Source organism: Pongo abelii, chromosome 9, assembly GCF_028885655.2.
Source record: "Pongo abelii isolate AG06213 chromosome 9, NHGRI_mPonAbe1-v2.0_pri, whole genome shotgun sequence".
NCBI classification, from domain to species: Eukaryota; Metazoa; Chordata; class Mammalia; order Primates; family Hominidae; genus Pongo; species Pongo abelii.
In genome coordinates this window covers 275,511-298,791 of record NC_071994.2, presented here as the reverse complement: position 1 = coordinate 298,791, position 23,281 = coordinate 275,511, and the positions used below count along the sequence as shown (strand labels likewise).

General features: G+C 65.8%; 2 protein-coding genes across 7 annotated transcripts; one reads left to right on the top strand and one right to left on the bottom strand.

Moving 5' to 3' along the window:
• Positions 1 to 140: 140 nt before the first annotated feature.
• SIGIRR (single Ig and TIR domain containing) lies at positions 141 to 9,908 on the top strand. Of its 4 annotated transcripts, none has more exons than XM_054524028.2 (10): positions 141 to 308; positions 5,589 to 5,749; positions 6,715 to 6,913; positions 7,402 to 7,535; positions 7,651 to 7,791; positions 8,041 to 8,184; positions 8,459 to 8,561; positions 8,629 to 8,779; positions 9,083 to 9,272; positions 9,565 to 9,908. In XM_054524028.2, exons 2-10 carry the CDS (start codon positions 5,743 to 5,745, stop codon positions 9,726 to 9,728), a joined length of 1,233 nt encoding a protein of 410 aa, XP_054380003.1. In that variant the 5' UTR covers positions 141 to 308; positions 5,589 to 5,742; the 3' UTR covers positions 9,729 to 9,908. The 4 variants fall into 4 exon arrangements, with proteins under 4 accessions (XP_054380003.1, XP_054380002.1, XP_063584385.1 ...); XM_054524027.2 differs by having other exon boundaries at positions 156 to 277; XM_063728315.1 differs by lacking the exon at positions 141 to 308 and adding an exon at positions 459 to 827.
• An 827-nt stretch (positions 9,909 to 10,735) lies between these two features.
• PKP3 (plakophilin 3) lies at positions 10,736 to 20,928 on the bottom strand. 3 transcript variants are annotated; one of them, XM_024241356.3, is made up of 14 exons: positions 20,848 to 20,928; positions 19,061 to 19,256; positions 16,902 to 16,981; positions 16,144 to 16,775; positions 15,927 to 16,050; positions 15,152 to 15,356; positions 14,086 to 14,260; positions 13,775 to 13,892; positions 13,533 to 13,703; positions 12,390 to 12,575; positions 11,865 to 12,018; positions 11,507 to 11,699; positions 11,320 to 11,407; positions 10,736 to 11,109 (listed from the first exon to the last, which is right to left on the bottom strand). In XM_024241356.3, the coding sequence occupies exons 1-14, from the start codon at positions 20,926 to 20,928 to the stop codon at positions 11,074 to 11,076; spliced, it is 2,439 nt and encodes an 812-aa protein (XP_024097124.2). In that variant the 3' UTR covers positions 10,736 to 11,073. The 3 variants fall into 3 exon arrangements, with proteins under 3 accessions (XP_024097124.2, XP_054380000.1, XP_063584383.1); XM_054524025.2 differs by lacking the exon at positions 20,848 to 20,928 and having other exon boundaries at positions 19,061 to 20,141; XM_063728313.1 differs by lacking the exons at positions 19,061 to 19,256; positions 20,848 to 20,928 and adding an exon at positions 17,248 to 17,472.
• Between the last annotated feature and the right edge of the window lie 2,353 nt (positions 20,929 to 23,281).

Genomic DNA, 23,281 nt, shown 5'->3' with positions numbered 1-23,281 from the left:
GCTCTGGGGCTCCGGGGCTCTGCGCGCTGGTTGGGCTGGTTTGGCCACTGGCCCCAGGCCCGTGCGGCAGCGGCTCCGGGGCAGCAGCGCAGCCTGCAGCGCCAACCTTGGGCGCAGAGCGGGACGCTGGGGTCCGCCCCCGCCCTGACTGAGGGGCGGGGCCGCACCTGCTGCCACTGCCGGGGCTGCGCCGCCGCCGGGGCTGTTGCCGTTGCGCACCTGGCTCAGGTGAGCTGCCCCGCCCCCGCCCGGCGCGAGCCCCAGGTCCTGGCAGCAGGTGAGTGGCGGTCGCCATCAGACCCGCGAAGGTGAGTGGAGGTCGCTGTCCTCCCAGAGCCGCTGCAGGCCTGGAGTCGGGGCCCGCGGCGCTGCTTGTCCCTGGGCGCGGCCTCTCAGGAAATGGCTCGGGGCCGGGGGGGTTCCCGCGTCGCCCGGAAGCCCGAGCTCGCCCGCGTCCTGGCCCTTTCCAGGGCTGGGGGAAGGGAGGAAAGTGGGCGAAGGGGGCGGGGGCCACCCTTTCCTCTGCCCGACGTGGTCAGCGGCTTTTTGGTGACCCTCGGCGCAGAACAGAGCGGGGCGAGGAGCGCCGAGGCGCGCAGGGATCCCACCTCGGTCCCCCAAGCTTGGATCCCAGCTCGAGGCTTCCTGAGGCGCCGAGGGCGGACCAAGAGTCAGGCTGGGGCCCGAGCTCGCCCGGCGCCGGGTGGAGCTTCCGCCATCCGCGCGCTTCTGCCCCGGCCGAGCGCCCCGAGCCGCACCCCCGTGCCCGCCTCCAGCGCGCGTCCCCGTTCTCCGCCCTCCGCACCTGGAGGGCGCCCAGGGCGCAGGTGGGCGCGGGGTAGGGGAGCGAACCAGAGCCCCTTGGCCTGCGGGGCCGCAGCCTTTTGCCCACGCTCCTGCTTCAGGACAGGCGCGGGGGGCCCAGCGCGCGCGGGGAGCGGAGGGGCAGCGCGTCCGAGCTGAGCGGGAGTCGCCCGCAGGCTGCTGGGTGCTGAGCGTCGAACCCACCGGGCAGGGGCGGCCGCGGACCGAGGACGCTGGCTGGGTCTGAGGCGGGAGGAGCTGGCGCTTTCTAAGAACCTCAGGGTGCCCAGCAGAGTGCGGTGGGCAGTGCGAGGCGACCAGGGCCAGGCTTGGACTGAGATTCTGGGCGCCTCGGAAGAGCTGTGCGGGAGAGGGTCGAAGACTTTGTGGGTTTTCATGCTCACCCTGGACGGTGGACTTGGGGGCTCGGGGGTGGAGGACGTTAGCAGAGAGAGGGAAGGAGGGGGTGCCAAGTCACATCAAGCCAGCCCTGAGAGATGGTGACGCCGAGACCGGGTGCACAGAGCAGCCGCGGAGCCGGGGCTTCACAGTTGGCGGCTGACCCCAGGGCCTGTGCTGGAGGCCCTGCTCCTGCTTCCTGCGGGGGTGCCCTGGGCCCTGCTGTGCCTGCTTCCTGACCTGCAGTGTGGGGAGAACCTTCTTGAGGGGCTTCCAAGGGCCCACTTCAAGGAGGGGCTGGTACCAGGCTCTGTGGGGGAAGGGGTGCTGTCTTTGGGACCCTGAGCCCAAGGCCCACCATCACCCAAGGCTGAGTGCCGGAACACAGGAAGGTCCTAATAGGGCTGGGACTCAGTCAGACAAGTACGTGTAGAAAGCCTGCTGCTGAGAGGGTGTTCTGCCAGGGCAGGGAGGCTGGAGGGCAGCCCTCCACGATGAAGCCCTGCCCCCATGTGGCTGAGGGCAGGGCCGGGGTCAAAAGGAGACCCTTGTCTGATTCTGTGGGCAATACCAGCCACCGGTCACTGGGTCCCCAGTCCCAGGTCAACCTGGGGGGTGTCAGTGTGGTGACAACAGGAGATGCTGTCTGCCCCTTATCTGCTCTGAGCCAGGAGCCTCGGCCACCTGTGTTTGCTCCTTATTTGGAAAAGGGGGCGCTGCCCTCCCACCCCAGCCTGAAGGGAAGGTCCACAAGATGCCATAGACCCTTGTAACTGCTCACCCATCGGGGGAGCCATGCCTGGGAGAGGGACGGGGAGAGGGCGGAAGAGTTCTGCTGGAGTCCCGTTGTTGACTGGGAGTTTCTGAAGGCCCTGTTCCCCGGGGTCAGAGGTCAGAGACACATGGGGGAGCAAACCGGCCCCTTGGCTCCTGAGTGTGAGTCCTAGTGGCGTCTGGGAGGCATGCTGCGCTGTCTCCAGTCCTCCTTGTATGTGTGCAGGATGGCCCTGGCGGGGGTCCCCTGGCTGGAGGACCCCCCCCACCCATTACCCCCGGAACCTGCCCCTTTGAGCACCCCCACCCCACGACACACACGCACACACACATGCACGCACACAAACGCACGCACACACACGCGCACACTCTGCACACGCGCACACACGCGCACACACACGCACGCACACACACACACTGCACACACACACGCATGCACACACACATGCTGCACAGAGGAAAGTGCCGTGCCTGGGTGGGTTGGGGCGGGCCCCAGAGGAAGGAGCCGCTTGACTCAGAGCTACAGGAAGAGCCGGGGCAGGCTGGGTGAGAACCACCAACTGCCCGTCCTCCCGCCCGCCTAGGGAAGGGGTGGGTGCCTGGGTGGGGTTTAGGTTTAGGAGAGGATGTGACTGCAAGGCCAGGAAGCTACAGGGAAAGTTCTGATCAAAATACACAAAGACACAAGCCAGGTCCCCACCATGCTTGGTGATGCATCCAGAGCAGCCTCGGTGCTGTGGACACTCCCTGGGGCCCAGTGAAGGGGAGAGTTTGCTCCCAAAGGCACATCAATGACCAACATTTGCCCCCCGGAGGAAAGAACTGGAACCAGGTGACTGCCTTCCCTGCTACTCTGAGTGAGCCTGTGTCAGGGCCTGGCTGAGAGGAGGCCCACGGTGCACAAGACCCACACATGCATGTGTGTGCATGTGTGTGTGAGACAGAGTGAGGGGCAGCAGGAGGCTGTGAGTGTGGCATCAGCGGCCAAGGGTGGGTGTCAGGTGCAGTGTGTGTGCTGTGGGGTGCTTGTGGTCCTAGGCTCTGTGACAAGCGTTGCAATGGGTGTTGTATATATTCAGAAGTTGTGTGAGGGGTCTGCAGCCTAAGCTGTGTGCAGTGGTAATTCGAGGTGTGTGTGGTAGGAAGTGTGCTGTGTAGGAGGTGCAAGTGTGCACACGGGCTGAGACTGAAGCTCTGTGCAGGTGCACATGGGCCAGAGGGCTGTGTGTATGTGATGTGTGCAGGGGGGGAGGGGCAGAGGAGAGGGTGCAGGGGAAGGTAGGGAGGGGTGGGGGTACAAGGAAAGGTGTGCAGGGGAAGGTGTGCAGAGGAGAGGGTGCAGGGAAAGGTGGAGAGGGGAGAGGGTGCAGGGGAAGGTAGGCAGACGAGAGTACAGGGAAAGGTAGGGAGGAGAGAAGGTGCAGGAGGAGGCAGGCAGAAGAGAGGGTGCAGGGGAAGGTGGGGAGGGGAGAGGGTGCAGGTGGAGGCAGGCAGAGGAGAGGGTGCAGGGGAAGGTGTGTAGGGGAGAGGGAGCAGGGGAGAGGGTGCAGGGGAGGGTTTGCAGGGGAGGGTTTGCAGGGAGAGGGTGCAGGGGAAGGTGGAGAGGGGAGAGGGTGCAGGAAGAGGGTGCAGGGGAGAGGGTGTAGGGGAGAGGGTGCAGGGAGAGGGTGCAGGGGAGGGTTTGCAGGGGAGGGTTTGCAGGGGAGAGGGTGCAGGGGAGGGTTTGCAGGGGAGGGTTTGCAGGGGAGGGTTTGCAGGGAGAGGGTGCAGGGGAGAGGGTGCAGGGGAGAGGGTGCAGGGGAGGGTTTGCAGGGGAGAGGGTGCAGGGGAGAGGGTGCAGGGGAGGGTTTGCAGGGGAGAGGGTGCAGGGGAGAGGGTGCAGGGGAGGGTTTGCAGGGGAGAGGGTGCAGGGGAGAGGGTGCAGGGGAAGGTGGAGAGGGGAGAGGGTGCAGGGGAGAGGGTGCAGGAGAGAGGGTGCAGGGGAGAGGGTGCAGGGGAAGGTGGAGAGGGGAGAGGGTGCAGAGGAGGGTTTGCAGGGGAGGGCACCTGCTTTCTTGCTGTGCTCATATCCTGGCAGTCTGCCCTTGACTTCCAGAAGGCTCTGAGGCTGCTTTTGGAGGGAGGACTTTGAGGTCTGAGCTTGGGGCGGTCACGGAGGCACCGCAGGAGATGCCAGGGGTTCTGCTGGGCTGGGGGTGTGTCCTCCCGGGCTTGCTGTGAGGAGTTGGTTTCCTGGGAAGTGTGTGTTTTAAGGACCCTCAGTGGTGGTTCCCCTGGGTCAAGGACTTTCCTTGGACTGTCCTCCACCGCAAAGGGCTTCTTCAAGGACCCCCCTTGCCATCCCCCATGGGTGTGCGCCTCATGCTGTATCGGTTCCCGAGGAAACTGCCAAACAGCCAAACCTGGGACCTCTGGCTGTGCTTCACCCATGCAGAGGGAATAGGTGGCAGGCTAAAAGGACTGTCCCTGCCACCACCTCTGGGGCCTTAGTGGGGAGGAATCCTGAGGGAGCTGGGGTGCAGAACCTTAGGCTTGATCCCCACATCCCCACTTCCACTGTGTCCCTGCAGCAGGGAGGGGAGTAGACAGTCAGTGCCTGTTGGATAAACAGGGTGACCCTGTAGCATCCAGTGAGGAGAGGCCCCCAGGGCCCTGGGCTGCCAAGGAAGAGGCTCTGGGCTTCTCCCTGCAGCCACCTCACTGAGGAGCTTTGGGAGACTTGAGGTGTGTGTGGCTGCTGCTACGGGCTGGGAAAGGACACAGGACCCGAGACCTCCATCCCCACCGGGTGCCGTTCACCCTCCGGCCTCACAACCGCAGGGCGAGGCTAAGCTGAGGGTTCCCGAGGTGTTTCCCGAGGTGTTTCGAGGTGTCTGTGCTCATGTGCACTCCTGACTGTATCCAGACGTGGGCCACAGCTGGGCACCCACCTCCAACTGTATCCAGACGTGGGTCAGAGCTGGGCACCCCACCCCCGGACTGTATCCAGACGTGGGTCAGAGCTGGGCACCCCACCCCTGACTGTATCCAGACGTGGTCAGAGCTGGGTACCCACCCCTGACTATATCCAGAGGTGATCAGAGCTGGGTACCCACCCCCTGGCTGCATCCAGACGTGGTCAGAGCTGGGCACCCCCCCCGAACTGTATCCATATGTGGTCAGAGCTGAGCACCCCCCTCCATGGTGTAGGGCACATCACTCACACCCCTGCCCCAAGGCCAGGCTGTGTCTCTGGCACTGCAGCACCCCCTGCAGTGGCAGCTTTGTTGAAGGGGACAGCCAGGAGTTGGGCCAACTGCCATCTCGGGAGACAGGGTCCCACCTGGTGTTCGTCCACGGCACCCCGGGGTCGTCATGGTGGCCCCAGGGCCAGTGGAGGCGGTCCTGAACTTGATGGCCCCTCCCTGTGGCCGTGGGCTGCGTGAAGTGGTGCCCATTCTGGCCACGTGTAAGGGGCTCAAAGAGACACCCTGCTGGCCTCCAAGAACTCTGCCAGCATCCATGCGGCTGTTCAGGGTGGCATCTGGTCAGGGCCAGTGCTGTCTGTGGCCGGCAGTTACTGGTTAACTCATCCTGTTCCTGTTTAACTTGTTCCCTGGGGATGGCGGCAGCCTCTGACCTGTCCAGGTGCCCTGTCCAGCTGACTGCAAAGACAGAGAGGAGTCCTGCCCAGCTCTTGGATCAGTCTGCTTGGCCAAGGAGCCCAGTGGAGCCGGGGGTGACCCTGGAGCCCAGCCTGCCCCGAGGAGGCCCTGGCTCAGAGCCATGCCAGGTAGGCAGGTCAGAGAGGGATGGGCTTGAGTTCCCCACTCCCACCTCCTGCCCCTCAGGCTGGCTCCACATTGTGCATCCTGCTGTTATCCCAGGCCCTCTGCCTGGCCGCATGCTGGGGGTACAAAGGCCCCTGCTCACCCCTCCCCCTGGGCCCTTGGCCCTGAAACCAGGGCGAGTGGTGAGGATGAGCCCTGCACCCTCTCCTGCCCCAGACCAGGCTCGTGAGGGTCAGTAAAGCCCAGGAATACTAGGAGTGGGCACTGCTGGGGCCCACAGCGGGGTGTGGCCAATGTGAGCTGGTAGGAGACCATACCCTACTGAGAAGATGTCGGTCTGACCTCCCACTAGGGCTCATCACCCTGATGTAAAGATGAACAAGTTCAGGCCTCAGGTGGTGGGGAGGGCTTGCCTGTGGCCAGGAGCAGAGGGCCCCAAGACCCCCAAGGCAGGAATGAGGCCAGCTGCTCCAGGCACCCAGCTCTGCCCATCCAGGTGGAAGGTGCTGGCACACTGGGCATCTGGGTTCCCAAACCCACTGGCGCCCACACTCTCTGCAGATCCCCCAGCAGAGGCAGGCCAGGCTGAGGGGTACAGTGCCCGGTCCCTCCTATGAGACAGGAATCATGGTGTCACCAGGGGTGGACAACAGGTGCATCTGGGAAATGGGGGGCTGGACTCACGTCCTGTGTGGACAAGCAGCCAGATGGGGCTTGAGCGTGGGCCTGGGGCAGCTCAACTGTGGCCACTGCTCTCTGTCCCCTCAGCACAAGGTGGGCGGAACACCCAAAGCCTGGCCACTACTGGGGGAAGACGTGCCACGTGTCCCCATGGGACTCGTGGGCAGACATGGTGTGACTGCCAAGCCACACAGAGGCCTTATTTCTTCCTGCACCACGGACCACTGCGGAGGTGGTGGGGCCAGGCACCCTGGCACAGCTGACCCACTGTGTCCTCTCTCTTCAGGTGTCTGTGATAGGGCCCCTGACTTCCTCTCCCCGTCTGAAGACCAGGTGCTGAGGCCTGCCTTGGGCAGCTCAGTGGCTCTGAACTGCACGGCTTGGGTAGTCTCTGGGCCCCACTGCTCCCTGCCTTCAGTCCAGTGGCTGAAAGACGGGCTTCCATTGGGAAATGGGGGCCACTACAGCCTCCACGAGTACTCCTGGTAAGAGACCCGGGTATCCAGGGTCAGAGTGACCTCTCAGACATGCCAAGGGCAGTGGTCTCCCTGACCTATGCCTGGGTCTGTAACCACCTGGCCAGACATGACACGAGCAGAGTGCCTCTGTGGACCCAGACGGAGGGTCAGTGATGTCAGGGACAGACCCTCAGGTCTGCATGGCCCCTGTAGACACACACCTCGTAACTGCCCAGGGCTACGGGTGTCAGCAAAGTCTAGGGCCTGAATGAACGGTGACCATCTAGCCAAGTCTGTGATCAAAGGACCTCCAGGCCCCAGACCCAGGACTGGGACGACTGTTCTGAAACAAATCTGCACCCCCTCCAGGTTCAGGTCACTTTTCTTGGCTTAAGGCCCAAGAACCACCCAGGAGGCCCAATTCTGCAGCCTTCCTGGGTGAACCCAGACAGGTGGGGTTCGGGGGTGTCCACTGGTATCCCCAGTCGACCCTGACCCTGGCTTGGTATCCCCAGGGTCAAGGCCAACCTGTCAGAGGTGCTTGTGTCCAGTGTCCTGGGGGTCAACGTGACCAGCGCTGAGGTCTATGGAGCCTTCACCTGCTCCATCCAGAATGTCAGCTCCTCCTCCTTCACTCTTCAGAGAGCTGGTGATGGGGGTTCCCCAAGGTGGAGGGTAGAAGGGGACCTAGACCTAGTGAGGCCCAGGGACCTTGAGGCTTGGGGGCTGCTGGAGGGGCAGCGGCTCAGGCAACCCACCCGCAGGCCCTACAAGCCACGTGGCTGCGGTGCTGGCCTCCCTCCTGGTCCTGCTGGCCCTGCTGCTGGCCGCCCTGCTCTATGTCAAGTGCCGTCTCAACGTGCTGCTCTGGTACCAGGACGCGTATGGGGAGGTGGAGATGAACGGTGCGTGGGGCCCGCGTGGGCGCGAGGGAGGGGTCGCCACGGCCTCCCTGAGATTGCGCTGCTGAGCTCGGCTTTGGAGGCGTGGGGCGGGGAGGGGTTAGCCCCCGGGGGCTCTGTGCGGCCCGGCTGGGGTTAAAGTCCGGGGCGGGTCTGCCCCTGTGCACGTGGGAGATGGTTAGGGGTGTTGGGGACCCCGAGGGCTGGTGTGAGGCCTCGGGAGCCATCGGGGTGACTGGCCGCCGTCCGCAGACGGGAAGCTCTACGACGCCTACGTGTCCTACAGCGACTGCCCCGAGGACCGCAAGTTCGTGAACTTCATCCTGAAGCCGCAGCTGGAGCGGCGTCGGGGCCACAAGCTTTTCCTGGACGACCGCGACCTCCTGCCGCGCGCTGGTATCCCGGGCCCCGCCCACCCGGAGGGCCCGCCCCCCCCGGGCCCTAACCCAGAGGTCCCGCCCCGCCCCATGCTCCGTCCCACCCGGGGCCCCGCCCCCACTATCGAGCTCCGCCCCGCATCCCCGCTCACCCCCGAGGCCCCGCCTCAAAAATCCCGCCCCACCCCGCAGGCCCCGCCCCTCCCTTACAGCTCTGCGCCTGGCCCCGCCCCTGAGCCTCCGGCCCCGCCCCCGCCCCCGCCCCTGCACTTCCGACGCCCGCCCTCCCGCAGAGCCCTCCGCCGACCTCTTGGTGAATCTGAGCCGCTGCCGACGCCTCATCGTGGTGCTTTCGGACGCCTTCCTGAGCCGGGCCTGGTGCAGCCACAGCTTCCGGTGGGTCCCGCGCGGGGTTGGGTGGGCCCCAGCTTAGCACCCACCCCCTGACGGTCCCGCCCCGCAGGGAGGGCCTGTGCCGGCTGCTGGAGCTCACCCGCAGGCCCATCTTCATCACCTTCGAAGGCCAGAGGCGCGACCCCGCGCACCCGGCGCTCCGCCTGCTACGCCAGCACCGCCACCTGGTGACCTTGCTGCTCTGGAGGCCCGGCTCCGTGGTGCGGAGCAGGCGTGGGAGGGTCCGGGGCGAGCGGCGGGTTAGAGATGGGCGGTGCCCGGGCTCCAGGCTGGGACCCCTCCGTGGGGAGCTCTGAGGCACCACGCTTTGTGAATGGGCCCTGGGGGGAGGTTCGCTGCCTGGGGCCCCGATGGGGGGAGCCACCCTTGAGGTCCCCGGAGCCACGGAATAGCTGTCGCAGGGCGTGGAACCCATGGGCAGCCGCAGGTGTGCTCTTGGGGGCTAGGACGCCAGGGGCTACCGAGGTGTTCACACCTGCAAACCGCCCCAACCTGGCCCCCAGACTCCTTCCTCCGATTTTTGGAAAGAACTGCAGCTGGCGCTGCCGCGGAAGGTGCAGTACAGGCCGGTGGAAGGAGACCCCCAGACGCAGCTGCAGGACGACAAGGACCCCATGCTGATTCTTCGAGGCCGAGTCCCGGAGAGCCGGGCCCTGGACTCAGAGGTGGACCCGGACCCTGAGGGCGACCTGGGTATGCCGGCCCAGCCCCACTCCCCGACTGGAGAAGCTCAGCACAGGGCGGAGTGGGGGCAGGCACAGGGCACAGGGCCTGGAGGGGCTCCAGGTGTTGAGGACTCTTCCTGGCACCGAGGGCCCCTGCACGGCCTCTCTGCCCTGGAGGTGCTCGGCCTTCGGTCTCCCTGGGAACTTCCTGGGCCTCACAGGCCATCACAGCAGGGGGGTGAGCAGGGGCAGCCCCTGGCAGTGGGTCTGGGCCAAGGCTGTGGGTGGCCACCTCAGGCGTCTCGGTCTCCCCACCCCAGGTGTCCGGGGGCCTGTCTTTGGAGAGCCATCAGCTCCACCGCACACGAGTGGGGTCTCGCTGGGAGAGAGCCGGAGCAGCGAAGTGGACGTCTCGGATCTCGGCTCGCGAAACTACAGTGCCCGCACAGACTTCTATTGCCTGGTGTCCAAGGATGATGTGTAGCTCCCACCCCAGAGTGCAGGATCATAGGGACAGCGGGGGCCAGGGCAGGGGCGTCGCTCCTCTGCTCAACAGGACCACAACCCCTGCCAGCAGCCCTGGGACCCTGCCAGCAGCCTTGGGAAAAGGCTGTGGCCTCAGGGCGCCTCCCAGTGCCAGATAATAAAGTCCTTTTGGATTCTGCTGGGGCCTCAGTCTCCTCCCATGCGGCGGAAGGTTTCGGATTAGGCTTCCCTCTGCAGCTCTCTCAGCCCTCCACCCCTCCTCTCTCATCCCAACCCCTCCCTCTCTCATCCCCACCCCTCCCTCTCTCATCCCCACCCGCCAAATCACCAAATCTGCCCTCTCTCCATCCCCCTTCCTAAGCCAGCTCAGGCGTGTCCCGTGCTTACAGTAGCCTCCTTAGGCCTCCCTGCCTGGTCCCTGGTTGGGGACGTGACTGTTCCTAGACCCTTCCCATGCAGGTAGATCCTGGATGGGGCAGGCTCCTTAGAGACCTCAAGTTCTGAGCTTCACAGAAACTTTCTGTTTTAAGAATATCCACAGTAACTTCACAACTAAATGGCCTGGCTCTGGGTGAGATGGATGGGGGTGTCCGAGAGCCCACTGGACCCCAAACCTCAGGCAGCCAGTGTGAGAGCCCCTGGTCCAGGCAACTCCAGGCCCAGGGTGGGCGGAGGAGGAGTTGGGTTTGTTTGCTGCATGAGTATGGCCCACAAGGCAGCCACCCTCTTCCCACTCCAGTCACCCCTCTGCTCTCGAGGCCCCCAGCTCTGCTCCATCTGTGCCTGTGGTGCGCCTGCTGTCCACCCTGTCCCCTCTCAGCCCTGAGGTGCCAGCTGTCCCTCTGCTGGGCTCTCCATGTCCTATGTCCTCTGATCTTGGGAGGCTTGTGTGTGAGCCCAGGGGGTGGGTGTCCTCAGGGGCAGGGGGTGCCTGGGGACACCTCGAGTCCCAGGATCATGCTGCCAGCCACAGGGTCGGGCCAGCCATGGAAGGACACAGGGCAGTGACTGTTCATGGCCATCTTTATTCCTAGTGCTGGCTGTCCCAAGATACTGCCAGGCCACAGCCAGCCCCACCTCTGCCAATGTGACTGGGTCACCACCCCATACACCAGAGCAGCCTTGAGCCCTGCCCCACCCCCTGCCCTGCGGAAGCCAAGTCCCCAGCTATAAGCCCCTGCCCCTCCTGGTGGCCCAGGACCCTCAAAGATGCACACAGGGGTCCCAGCGAGGGGCCCCTCGGTCATCAGCCTTCTCCTCCAGGCTGGGCTGCCAAGCAGCCCGGAGCTGAGTCTGTCCCTCGGACGCTGGGCCACGTCACCTTCTCCTCCAGAAGGCTTCACCTATGGGCCCAGGAAGTCCTCCTTCCGATAGCCCTTCTACAGTGGAGAGAGGCCCAAGGTCAGGGTGCATGTCTGCCCGTGCGGCCCTCTGCCCTCTGTCCCTCCTGCAGTGTCCTGGGTGTGGCCTGGACCCTTCCTCTCTGGGTCCCTGGTCTCCATCCTCCCACTGGCCTCTTCACTGACCCTCCCCCAGCGTCCCATGCCCTGCACCTGGGTCCCTGCTTGCCCTGGGCTCGGGAAACATACCGCCCGGAAGTCACGGTGGAGCTTGTTGTACTGCCACAGGTTGGCCAGGAGGCTGGACGCTGCCCGGGAGGACTTCTCACTGTCGGGGCTGAGGGTGGAGGGAGTCAGGAGGGGACACACAGCCAGAAAACAGGGTGGGCTGGGAGGGCCCCTGACCAGGCTGCTGGACGGCTGGGTCGGCCCCTACCTGTCCCGCTTCTTCTTGATGAAAACGAGCTTTCGGAGCCCGTCAAAGTACAGCAGGTCTCGGGCGGCGATGGGGCTGGCCACCACCAGGTTGTTGAGCACAGCTATGATGTTGACCAGCACCTCAGCGGGGGGCGACTTCTCACCCACGCTGCCCGGCAGCTTCTCGATCAGGTGGCTCACCACCTTCGTGGCTGCAGGAGGCCGGGGATCAGTCTGCACCCCTACTCCCGGCCGCCTGGGCACCTGGGGTCCCCTGCCTCCCCTAGGGAGCTGGACTGGCTCCAGTGGTCTGAAGCCCACACTTAAAATTGACATGTGGGTCCAGCAGGGCAGGGACGAGGGGCTGCCCAACTCACACATCTCGTCCTTGTTCCTAGCGTTCCGAGACAGGTTTCGGATGAGGCCGGTCAGTGAGCGCAGCTGGTGGTGGTCGGCGGTCCTGACCCGGTCTAGCAGGGGGTTCAGGATACGCTCCTGCTCCAGGGCCAGGCGGCTCAGCACCCCCGCCCACTGTGGGGAAGGAGGGTGTGAGCCGTGACCGGGAGGCCTCAGACCCTCACCTGGGGGGGTCCTGCAACAACGGGGTCGCTGCATCCTCTTGCCACCCTCAGGGGGGCCTCTGCTTCTGCCTTTGCCCCCCAGCCGGGGACATCAGCCGCAGCCCGGATCAGGTGCCTCCCTTCAAACCCAGAGCAGAACTTCAGTCCTCCCAAGGCCCAAGGCCCAAGTCCTGCCCCACCCGGACGCTGACCTCAGAGGCTTCTCAGACCTGGGGCGTCCCCCTTCCTCCTCCCTTCCCCCTCCCTCCCCTCCCCCCCCGCCTCCCCCGCCGCAACAGCATGAACCCCTGGGAGCCCCTCGGGCTGGGTTGGGTGCCCCACCCTGCGGTCGCCTGCGGTGATGTTCTGCAGCGCCCCGGCGGCCGCTTCTGTCGTGTGCCGGTTGAGCTCGCAGCGCTGCAGCAGCCGGTTGTACAGCCCCACGATCTGGGGGCTCCACAGCCACTCGAGGCCCTTGGGGTCCTTGGACACCTCCGCGAAGGTGAGCGCATCGGCGGCGAGGGGCAGCTGCGCAGGGCGGGGAGGAGTCAGCGGGGACTGGGTCAGCGGGGCGGGGTCAGAGGGGCCGGGTGAGCGGGGCCGAGGTGAGCGGGGGTCGGGGTGAGCGGGGAGGGGTGAGCGGGTCGGGGTGAGCGGGGGTCGGGGTGAGCGGGGAGGGGTGAGCGGGGAGGGGTGAGCGGGGGTCGGGGTGAGCGGGGAGGGGTGAGCGGGGGTCGGGGTGAGCGGGGAGGGGTGAGTGGGGAGGGGTGAGCGGGGAGGGGTGAGCGGGGAGGGGTGAGCGGGGGTCAGGGTGAGCGGGGAGGGGTGAGCGGGGAGGGGTGAGCGGGGGTCGGGGTGAGCGGGGAGGGGTGAGCGGGGAGGGGTGAGCGGGGGTCGGGGTGAGCGGGGAGGGGTGAGCGGGGAGGGGTGAGCGGGGCGGGGTCAGCGGGACTGGGGTCAGCGGGGGTCGGGGTGAGCGGGGAGAGGTGAGCGGGGAGAGGTGAGCGGGGGTCGGGGTGAGCGGGGGTCGGGGTGAGCGGGGGTCGGGGTGAGCGGGGGTCGGGGTGAGCGGGGAGGGGTGAGCGGGGGTCAGGGTGAGCGGGGAGGGGTGAGCGGGGAGGGGTGAGCGGGGGTCGGGGTGAGCGGGGAGGGGTGAGCGGGGAGGGGTGAGCGGGGGTCAGGGTGAGCGGGGAGGGGTGAGCGGGGAGGGGTGAGCGGGGGTCGGGGTGAGCGGGGAGGGGTGAGCGGGGAGGGGTGAGCGGGGAGGGGTGAGCGGGGGTCAGGGTGAGCGGGGAGGGGTGAGCGGGGAGGGGTGAGCGGGGGTCGGGGTGAGCGGGGAGGGGTGAGCGGGGAGGGGTGAGCGGGGAGGGGTGAGTGGGGCGGGGTCAGCGGGACTGGGGTCAGCGGGGTGGGGTCAGCGGGGCCGGGGTCAGCGGGGCCGGGGTCGCAGCCCCCACCCCACGCCCCGCTCAGGCTGGTGCCCACCTCGCGCAGCCGCCGGCTCTGCGGCGTGAAGCATCCGACCACCTCTCCCGGCGGCGCCCCCGCCAGGTCCCTGCGGCCGCGACCCTCCAGCCGCTGCAGCGCGGACGGCGGCATCTCGTCGTACAGGCGGTAGGACAGGTTCCGCAGCACGCACACCGCGTTCTCCACGCTCTGCGGGCAGGGGCGCGGGTCAGAGCGGCGGCCCGGGGGCCACGGCCCCTCCTCCACACCGCGCCCCTCACCTTGTCCTCGCATTTGCCCACGTCCAGGGCGTGGTTGATGTAGGTGACCAGGGCGTCCACCAGCCCGTGGCACTCCCGCATCTTCTGGCGAGTGGGCTGAGAGGCTGAGCTGAGGTTCCTGGGGACCCAGGTGGATCAGAGCCCCCCGGGGACGCCCCATCCCAGGCATTGCCCCAACCCATCCTGGGCCCTCGCACGCCCATCCCCAATGCGAGGCGTGCGGTGTGTGGGGCTGTGAACGCCAGGCCAGGCGGAGTCCCTACAATGACCCGCGCCTGCAGTCCCCACCCCACTGCCCGAGGCTGGCGCACCTGAGGAAGCCGGTGGCGTTGTAGAAGATCTCCGCCTCCGAGGCGTTCTGCTGGATGAGGGGGGGACCCCCAGCCCCCGACAGGGGGCTCAACACCAGGTCTGTGAGCTGCTCCAGCGTGTCTCTGGCCAGGCGGTCCTTCAGGTTGTCGCTGGATGAAAGGTTCCACAGGATCCCTGGAGGATGGGGGAGGCTGCTATCAGCGTCTGCCCTCTAACCCCCTCCGCTTTTCTGGGGTTGGTGTGAAGAGGTCCTGCCTCTCCCCAGGGGCCGGCCTGGTGTTCTGTGCCTTACCCACGAGCCCAACTGGGGAGACCGTGGGGTGGCATTTGGGGTGATAGAGCTGGGACCAAGCAAGAGGGGACAAGATGTGGGGGTGGGCCGGGCGCGGTGGCTCACGCCTGTAATCCCAGCACTTTGGGAGGCCGAGGCGGGTGGATCACGAGGTCAGGAGATCGAGACCATCCTGGCTAACACGGTGAAACCCCGTCTCTACTAAAAATACAAAAAATTAGCTGGGCGTGGTGTTGGGCGCCTGTAGTCCCAGCTGTTCGGGAGGCTGAGGCAGGAGAATGGCGTGAACCCAGGAGGCGGAGCTTGCAGTGAGCCGAGATCGCGCCACTGCACTCCAGCCTGGGTGATAGAGCAAGACTCCGTCTCAAAACAAAAAAAAGATGTGGGGGTGGGGTGGTGAGCAGGCCTGGCAGTTGAGGTGGCTCCAAGGAGACAAAGTCGCAGGACAGGGTGGCCAGGGGTCCAGGAAAGAGGCGGGCAGTGGAGACCCAAGTAGAAACACGGCCAGCAAAAGGGACAAAGGGATGGAGGGGAACCGAATGGGGTGGAGGGGTCAGAACGCAGGAGAGAGGACAGGCAGAGGAGGGACAGGAGGAGGGGGACAGGCAGAAAAGGGGGACAGATGGAGGGGGGACAGGTGGGGGAATAGGCAGAGGGGGGAAGTGGAGGAGGGGGGCCAGGTGGGGGGGACACAGAGGGAGGACAGGAGGAGTAGGGGACAGGCAGAGGGGACAGGTGGAGGAAGGACAGGTGGAGGAGGGGACAGGCAGCACCTGTGACGTTTTTGCGAAGCTCATCATCCTGCTCCCGCAGTGTCCGCAGCAGCTCGAAGATCCCGTTCTCCTCCACCAGGGCCAGCTTGTTGTCAGCGTTGTCGTAGATGAGGTTGCGCATGGCACCTGTGGCGTGGCGCTGCACTTCCTGGTTGGCGTGGTTGAAGAGCTTCACCAGCCTAGGCACCGCCTGAAGGCTGCGGGCCTGCGGGCACAGGCATATGGGGGTGCACAGACACATGTGGATGGATGCAGACTATGCACCTGTGTGCAGCTGTGTCCAGGTGCGTAGATGTAGATATGCAGGGGATGCAGCTGTATAGGGAGGTGATGAGGTGTACGCGGGTGTAGGGAGGTGATGAGGTGTACGCGGGTGTAGGGAGGTGATGAGGTGTACGCGGGTGTAGGGAGGTGATGAGGTGTACGCGGGTGTAGGGAGGTGATGAGGTGTACGCGGGTGTAGGGAGGTGATGAGGTGTACGCGGGTGTAGGGAGGTGATGAGGTGTACGCGGGTGTAGGGAGGTGATGAGGTGTACGTGGGTGTACGGAGGTGATGAGGTGTATGTGGGGGTACGGAGGTGATGCAGGTGATGCTGGTGTATCCAAATTGTATCCTCCTGCTCTTCCTCTGCTGAGGGGCTCTGCACAGAGTGGGGTCTACCCAGTCAGCTTGGGGGTCATGAGGGGTGGTCAGTGAGCAGAGGCCAGTGGGAGGTGGTGGGGCCCACCAGGGAGGTCACCAGGGGGCAGTGAGTGGGTGGTCGGGGCGGTCACCTGCTTCTTGGCGGCTGCATCGCTGTAGCACTTATGCTGGATGTAGGCCGCTCCCAGCACCTGCAGGTTGGGGTCTGAAGCCATGAGGTACTTGACTGCTGAGGGCAGGTCAATGTCATCAAAACTGCGGAGCCAGGGGTCAGGGGTCAGGCTAACTTTGGGTTCAGGCTGGGCCCGTGGCAGAAGCCCCCTCCCTGAGCCAGGCCCAGCCGCTCACCCGCTGCTGAGTCTCTGCAGGGTTCGGTGGCTACCATAGCTGTTGAACCCACGCACGTCCGGCAGGTGGCCCGAGTCGGCCAGGCTGAGGCTGAGGCTGCGCACAGATGGTGCTCGAGCCACAGGCTCCAGGACGGCCCCCGGCACCGCCCCACCTACCCCGCGGCTCCGGTGGCTGCTCTGGAATCGCTGCAGGGTCCGCATGGCAGGGGCACGGATGGTCCGGCTCGGGGAAACCTCAGTGGCCTCAGGCCAGTCCAGCCCCCCTGCCCGGCTGGAGCTGGAGCTGGCCTGGCGCTCGTACGCAAAGGCCCTGTAGGCGGAGGTGGCCGCGGGCTCCAGCTGCTCAGACGCCACGCTGTAGCGGTCGTCCAGGCCCCCGGCCCCCAGCCGCAGCGAGCGCAGGGACAGTGTGTCATAGTCGGCCTGGCTCCCAACCCCACCGCGCTCATGGAAGGACACAGGCCTGGTGGGCATGGGACGGGTGGGCTGGGCACCCCCGTACCCAGTGGCCCCAAAGGCGCTGCCCCCGTTGTGGGCGGAACTCAGCCTCCGACTGCAGCTCAGATCTACGGCGGAGCGGGAGGACCAGGAGGCTGGGCTGTAGGCCGGCTTGGCGATGGGCCGGAAGCCCTGTGGGTCGAGAGGAGGCGGTGAGGGCGTGCCTGGGCTCACCTGTGTCCAGCCCCGCTGCAGAGCCTCCCGCTCTCCAGACTGCAGAGCTCAGATCGTCCCCCTCGGGCTGGGCCCATCGCTCACCGAGGTCTTGTCCCCGCTCAGGCCCTGAGAGCGAGAGCTGAAGCCAGCCTGCAGGGTGTGGTACTGCCCCCTGGATGTGCCTGTGGAGAGGGACGGTGGTAGCCCAGCTCTGCCACACAGCAAAGCACTGGCTTCCTGCCTCCTCTCTACCACTCCATCGCTATTGGCAACCCTAGGAGCAGCCTCCAATCCAGAGCAGGGAGGCCAGGGGGGCTCCAGGGCCAGTGCCTCCCCATTCCTGCCATGGCCTGGTCTCCTCACGTCAGCCCTGGTGGTCCACCTTCCACAGCCCACCCCCCAGCTGTGCCTCCTCTGCCCAAGAGGGCAGATACGCTCACCCACTGACCTCCTGGTCGCCAGGAGGAATGTGCCAGGGACTCTGACATCAGTTCTCCAATCCCTGCCATGGTACAGCGCCCAGCCTCCTCCAGGAAGCCAGCCTGGCCTGCCCCGGCCCACACTGACTCCTTTTGAGCCCCTCCTGTGCCCAAACCTCATCTGTGCCCGGTCACAGGAGAGTGACACTGTCTCCCTGGACCAGTATGCCCTGTTGCAGTGCCCTCTCCCACCCGGCAGAGCCCGAGGCAGGGGCCACACCCACCCCGTCCAGCCACACACACGCCAAGGGCAGCTGCGTCAGCCCGACTCCTCAGTGAGTGGACAGACAGGTGGGTGGGCAGAGGGTGGAGGGAGGGGGGTGGATGGAGAGACAGGCAGGAGGAGGATGGGAGGGCTGCTGTGACTGTTGGAAGGATGGACAGAGTGGTGGATGGAGAGGTGGGAGAGCCGGCGACGACAGGGTCCCACGGGTGGATGGTGAGTGGGCAGAGGGATGGACTCGTGGATGGGTGCAGAGAGGATGGGCTGACGGTGGGGGCATGAAAAGGCCCAGTAGAGCGACCTGGCTGAGGGGCTCAGGGTGGGGTGCAGGGAAAGGGGCCATGGCCCTCCCACAACTCTGCCCAGAGCTGGATGCTCTGTGGGGGACACCCCCACGGCAGGGGCCCCAGACTCACCCTGGTTAATGGGGCTTCTGGGCCGGGGCTATTAAACCTCTGACGCTCGTGAGGCCCAGCCCGGAGTGGGGGCACGCCCCAGCCTGGGGACCTCACCCCCACCCCCCAATTATAATCCACCTCCCTCTAATTGCCAGGGTGGTAATTAACCCTTCCCTCACCGTCCTCCACCCCATGACCCCTGGGCACCCGACTTGGTCACCAGCAAGGCTGAGGCCCCTGGAGGGAGGACCCCACGGTCCAGGCCGCCGGGCCGGCCCCTCCGCTGGGCGACCTTCACTTCCCCCCAGCCAGTGGCTGGAGGCCAGTACTGGGGAGGGCCCCCCTAAACACCAAGTGGACCACAATGAACTGGCATCTGGGTCCCTGGCATTCCGGGAGGTCCATCTTACTGTCTAACCTTAATCCCTGTTGCTGTAGCCTGGGAAGGAGGAAATGACGTTCCTAGAACCACGGCCCTCAACTCACAGCGTCTGTGCTCCTGTCACTCACACTCACAGGCATGCACACACACTCGTGTGAGTGGGGCCAGGATTCCGCCACAGGCGGGTCTGGCTGGCACGGAGGGGTGCTCCTCCACCTGCTGTTCCCACAGAGAAATCTGGGTCACTCCAGCCGGGCCCTCCCCTCTAATTCCTCAGGGAGCCCCTGGTCCAGACAGGCCTGGCTTTCCTCCAGGACTTCCAGTCCCCCCACACCTCTCCCCGCTTTCCCGTTCTGCTCATTCCCATGAGGTGTGGGAGGAGCGTGGGTGTCTGGGTGTCCCTGAGACCCTACGTGAGCCTGTGCTACCGGGGCCAGGCGCGTGCATGTTCCGGGTTTGCCGACTGAGGGGCCTGGCCCGCCTGCCATGTGCCAGCCTTCCCTGTCATCCCCCACAGGGAGGGCTCCAGGCCTCCAGGCACAGGTGGGGCCCGGCCAGGCTCAGTCTCTGGAGGACCCGGGGGTCCCCGCTTGGACGGGGCAGCCCCACCCGTGGCTTCTCCCCACGCCCGTTGGGGCGGGGTGTGTGACTCAGTGTGAGGCCTGGTGAGTCAGGAGCCGGCCTCACTGCGGCCTCTGCCCTCGCACTACCACGTCCGCCCGCAGCCACCTCTCCCGGTCCCGGCCACCGCCGTCCCCGCCGCTGTCCCCACCGCCTACCTCTGGCAGTCTCGGCCTCAGGCTCGGGCTCAGCAGCCCCGTTGTGCGGCGGCTGCTGTCCCAGCTGCAGGAGGCGGGCGCGGACCTGCTCCTGGACGCGGGCTGCCCGCAGCCGCTCGGCCTCCGGCCCCTGGGCGCCCCGGCGGTCCAACTGCAGGTCAGAGGGCAGCGCCAGGGAGCACACGCCGGCCTCAGGCTGCAGGGCCGACAGCAGGAAGTTACTGTCCTGCATGGCGGCAGGTCCACCGGGCCTGGGCCTGGCGGCCGCCTCCAAACCCAACTGTCTTCACGTCCTGTCCCTCGAGGCCCTCTCCCTGAAGTCCCCGCCCCACCAGCCTCACCCAGAGCTGCCTGAAGACAGACGCCTGCCCAGCCCTGAGCGCAGCTGGGGGCGGGGACACCTGGCCAGGTGAGAGGGAGGGGCCGCTGCCTGCTTAAGGTGGAATTTGGGCGGAAGAACAGGCCCTGCATGGCCCCAGGTCCCAGCCTGGCCTCCCGCCTCCTTTTCTCCCACCCCACGACAGGGCCACGGGGACCTGGGTCCTTCTTGTTCTCAGCCTGTAAAGGCCAGACCGGGCCCTTTGTCATGGGGCTGGGACAGAGGGGCCCTCTGTGTCCTGAGTGTCAGGGAAGGGCAGGGGGCCTGCGGGGGGCCTATGTCCTGCCACCCCCAGCATGAAGGGGAGGGTGTCCCACTCCCTGGGGGTCTAGGGCCCTACGTAGCTCCAAGAATCAGACAGCCTCCATGGTAGCCCAGCCTTGCTGGTGAGGCGGGGATGAGGCCTAGGAAGGGTTGGAAGGAGACACTGTCGGGGGGCCAGGGGTCAGTGCCAGGGGTCAGGACAAAGGCTGGGGAGACGGAGCTTTAGGGTCCAACGGGACTCCATGGAGGCCCTGGCCCTGGTCCTTGGAATCCAGCGAGCCCCCTCCGCACCAGGAAGCATGTGGATGGACCGGCCCTCCCCCGAAGCCTGCAGACCCTGGAACTCACCCCCAGGACCCCCTCACCCCCTACAGAGGCCTCCAAAACCCTCTCTGGCTTCTGGGACCCTGGCACCACTGCTCCTGCCCCCCAGGCCCTGGGGTGGGAGGCCGTTCCCAGCACATGAGTCAGGGTGCAGGGGGGTGGGGCTGCCCCAGGGGGTTGACTCAGAGAGCCTGCACTCCTGTCAGCGCATGCCAGGCTGGGGCAGGAGCAGGTGTGCAGGGAAGAACCAGGGGGTCTGGGAGAGCAGAGGCTGGGATGGAGAGGGAGCGAGGGTTGGGGGGGCCCCAGACCGAGCAGGACTTGTGCCCAGAAGGTCTCCTTCGAGCACCACAGCCAGTGGAGCCAGCAGGTGGGCTCTGAGGCCCTCTAGCCTCTGGGACAAACCCCTGGTAGATGGGGGTGGGGATAAGCCTAGGAGGGCTGGGAGTGGGAGCTGAACATCTGTGACAACCTCTGGGCTTCTCTCATGAGCTCATCTGACAACCTCTGCCTCTCCCTGGACCCTGGACCCTGGCTCTGGGCTCTCCTCCAGGGCAGACCCTTGCCACCTAGCCCCGTCCCCGGAAGATTTTTGCCTTAATGGGGCTGGGAGCAGGGGTCTGGTGTGAGGCTTGGGTCAGGGTTAGGAGGCAGCATTAAGGGTGAGGTCAGTGCTGAGGGGAGGAAGCTGGAGAGTGGGAGTCGGAGGTCAGCGTGGGGGGTTAACGGGGGAGGGGAGGGTCCACTGAAAGGATGGGCGAGGCCCGGGCTGGGGCCACCAGGTGGGGTCGGGGTGGTGGGGCAGGGGTGGGAGACCTACCCGGCTCGTGGTCCGGATCCCGCCAGCCTCCCAGCTCATCCCAGAGGCCACTGCTGACAGCCGAGGTGTCCTGGGCTCCATCCCTGGCCCTGCGCGTGCGGGGCAGCCTCTGCGGCGGGGACAGGACTGTGGGGGCCTCGGAGGGCGGGGTGGGAACGCCCAGCTCATCGGACTGGCTGATTCCCTGGGAGACGGGTTTCGTGTGGAAAAATCCTGGGAGACAAGTTTGTGCGGCGCAGAGCGGGCCTGGAGGTATGTGCCTGGCATGGGCTGGGTCCCGCCCTGCACCCAGGTCCACCCCAGGCCCACCTGGGGCCCTGCAGAGGCCAGGCCGGGCCGCATGACGGGGGAAGCCAGCCTGGAGGGCGTCTGCAGCCCGGTCAGGCCGAAGGGCTCTCAAGAGGGCCCAGTGAAGGGGCTTCCGTGCGGCTGGAGCTATGATGGGAACGCCGGTACCCTGTAGCCTGCAGGGCCCCCAGGGCCGGCTCTGCCGACCTTCCCTCCTCCCCTTGGCAGAGAGGGCTGTGGGTGCCCCCCCAGAGCTGCGGCGCCTCCCTGAGGATGCGTGGCGCCTGCCAGGCACAGTTTTGGCAAAGCCAGGAATCTGGGGTGCACCTTCCCTCACTGCGGCTGGGCCAGACGGATGGCGATGCCTGCTAGGCCGGCGCTGCGGCTTCCAGCTCCAGGCTCGGAGGAGTCTTATCTGACCCCTGTGACCAGCCCTGAGTGTCTCACTGTCCCTGGAGCCAGTTCCTGGCACAGGAGCCCTGGAGGGGGCTTGATGGTGGGCTTCCTGAAGGATGCAGTTGTCTGTGGGGCCTGGAATCTGCATGTAGCCTCAGGCCGCTCTGTGTGCACAATCAGGTTGAGAGCCTGGAACCTGAGGGCCTCGAAGGGTGAGTGAGCGCTGCTCTTAGATGGGTCCTGGGTGGCGGGTGGCCTGTCAGTCACCTCCCAAGAGGCGGTGGGAGAGGGCTCAGGAGGGCTTCGGGGCTCCGTGGGCTCAGCCTGGGGGGCATGGGAGGCGCTCACAGAGAAGGTGGGCTGGGCCAAGGTGATGGGCAGAGCTGCCAGGTACGTGCCTGGAGTTGTGGGAGGGCACAGAAGACAAACCTCCAGGGCAGAGCCTGCGTGGGTGGAGGGGAATGGGGTGGGCGTCTTAAGGAGCAGAACGGGGAGGATCTGGGGAGAAAGGTGTGAGGAAATTGGAAGCAAAATAATAGTCAAAGCCGAATTCAGCAGTGAGCCAGTGCACAGAGAGGCTTGGGAGGCTGCCTCGGGTCCCACCGCCTGCCGGGGCAGGGTTCGGAGGGCATTAGGGGAGCCCCTTGGTGGTTGATGGACCCGGCGTGGGGGCACAGCTCACGCAGAGGCAAGCGTCCTGGCACTATCTGTTGGCTCCCACGCTTGCAAACCTTCTGACCTGGGCTCCAGCCAAGTCCGGCTCAGGGCCCAGCCCCTTCATGGAGCCTGCCCGGCTGCCCATGGGCACCACCCCTCACCCTGTGGAGTGTGGCCCCTGCCCCTGCCCTGTGCCTGTGGCTGGGGCAGCTCTGAGGTCTCTGACCTTGGTCCTTGGCATGGAAGGTAGCTGAGGGGTACGGCTCTGTAGGCTCTCGGGGGGACACCTTTCATCTGCACACACCCCATCCACTGCCGTCCTGTTGGTCAGTCTGTCCATCCGTCCGTCCACTACTTGTTCGTTCATCGGACGAGTCCCGGGCTCTTCCTATGCCCCCGGTGCTGCTCTGGGGAAGGGGGCGTATGTCTGAGGCAGGCGGGATATCTCCCGGGGGTTCTCCTGGGGTCTGGCCTCAGGAGGGTGTATGGACCCATTCAATTAGTCCCAAGTGTCCCTCACCAAATTGCAGCTACTAACAGGTGGCGGCAGCTCCTGTTGCTTTCCTGTTATAAACACATGGCCCTGTGGGGCAAGGTCCTCCTCAAACAAGGCGGAGGAGGGAAGTCCTGGGAATCGGGGGCCTGGCCTAAGGAGGTGCCTTCTGAAAGGAAAAACAGCTAACCCCTCCATGGAAAGGTCCCTGTATTCACAAGGCTGTGTTGATTCCTGACATGGTGGAGGAAGGAGACCTGAGATGCCACTCGCAGTTGTGACAAGAGATGGGGAGGGGGCCCCAGATTGGAAAGGAGAACTGTGGAGTCCAGGAGGAGGTCCATCCTCCTTCCCTCGACCCCCACAATCCCTGGGGCTCCTGGATGGCAATGGTGGTCTGGACGACTGTAGCTGGGGAGAGGAGCCCGAGGACCCGTCAGTCCTGCTGTACCATTTGGGAGACCGGCCCCAGGTCCGGCAACCCATGTCTCCAGGGACCGTCCGTCCTCCAGCGGTCCCCTGTGGGCAGAGGATGACCCAGGTGCCCAGGCAAGAGACTGAAGGCACAAACTGTTTCAGTATAATAAAGAAAGTAGTTAG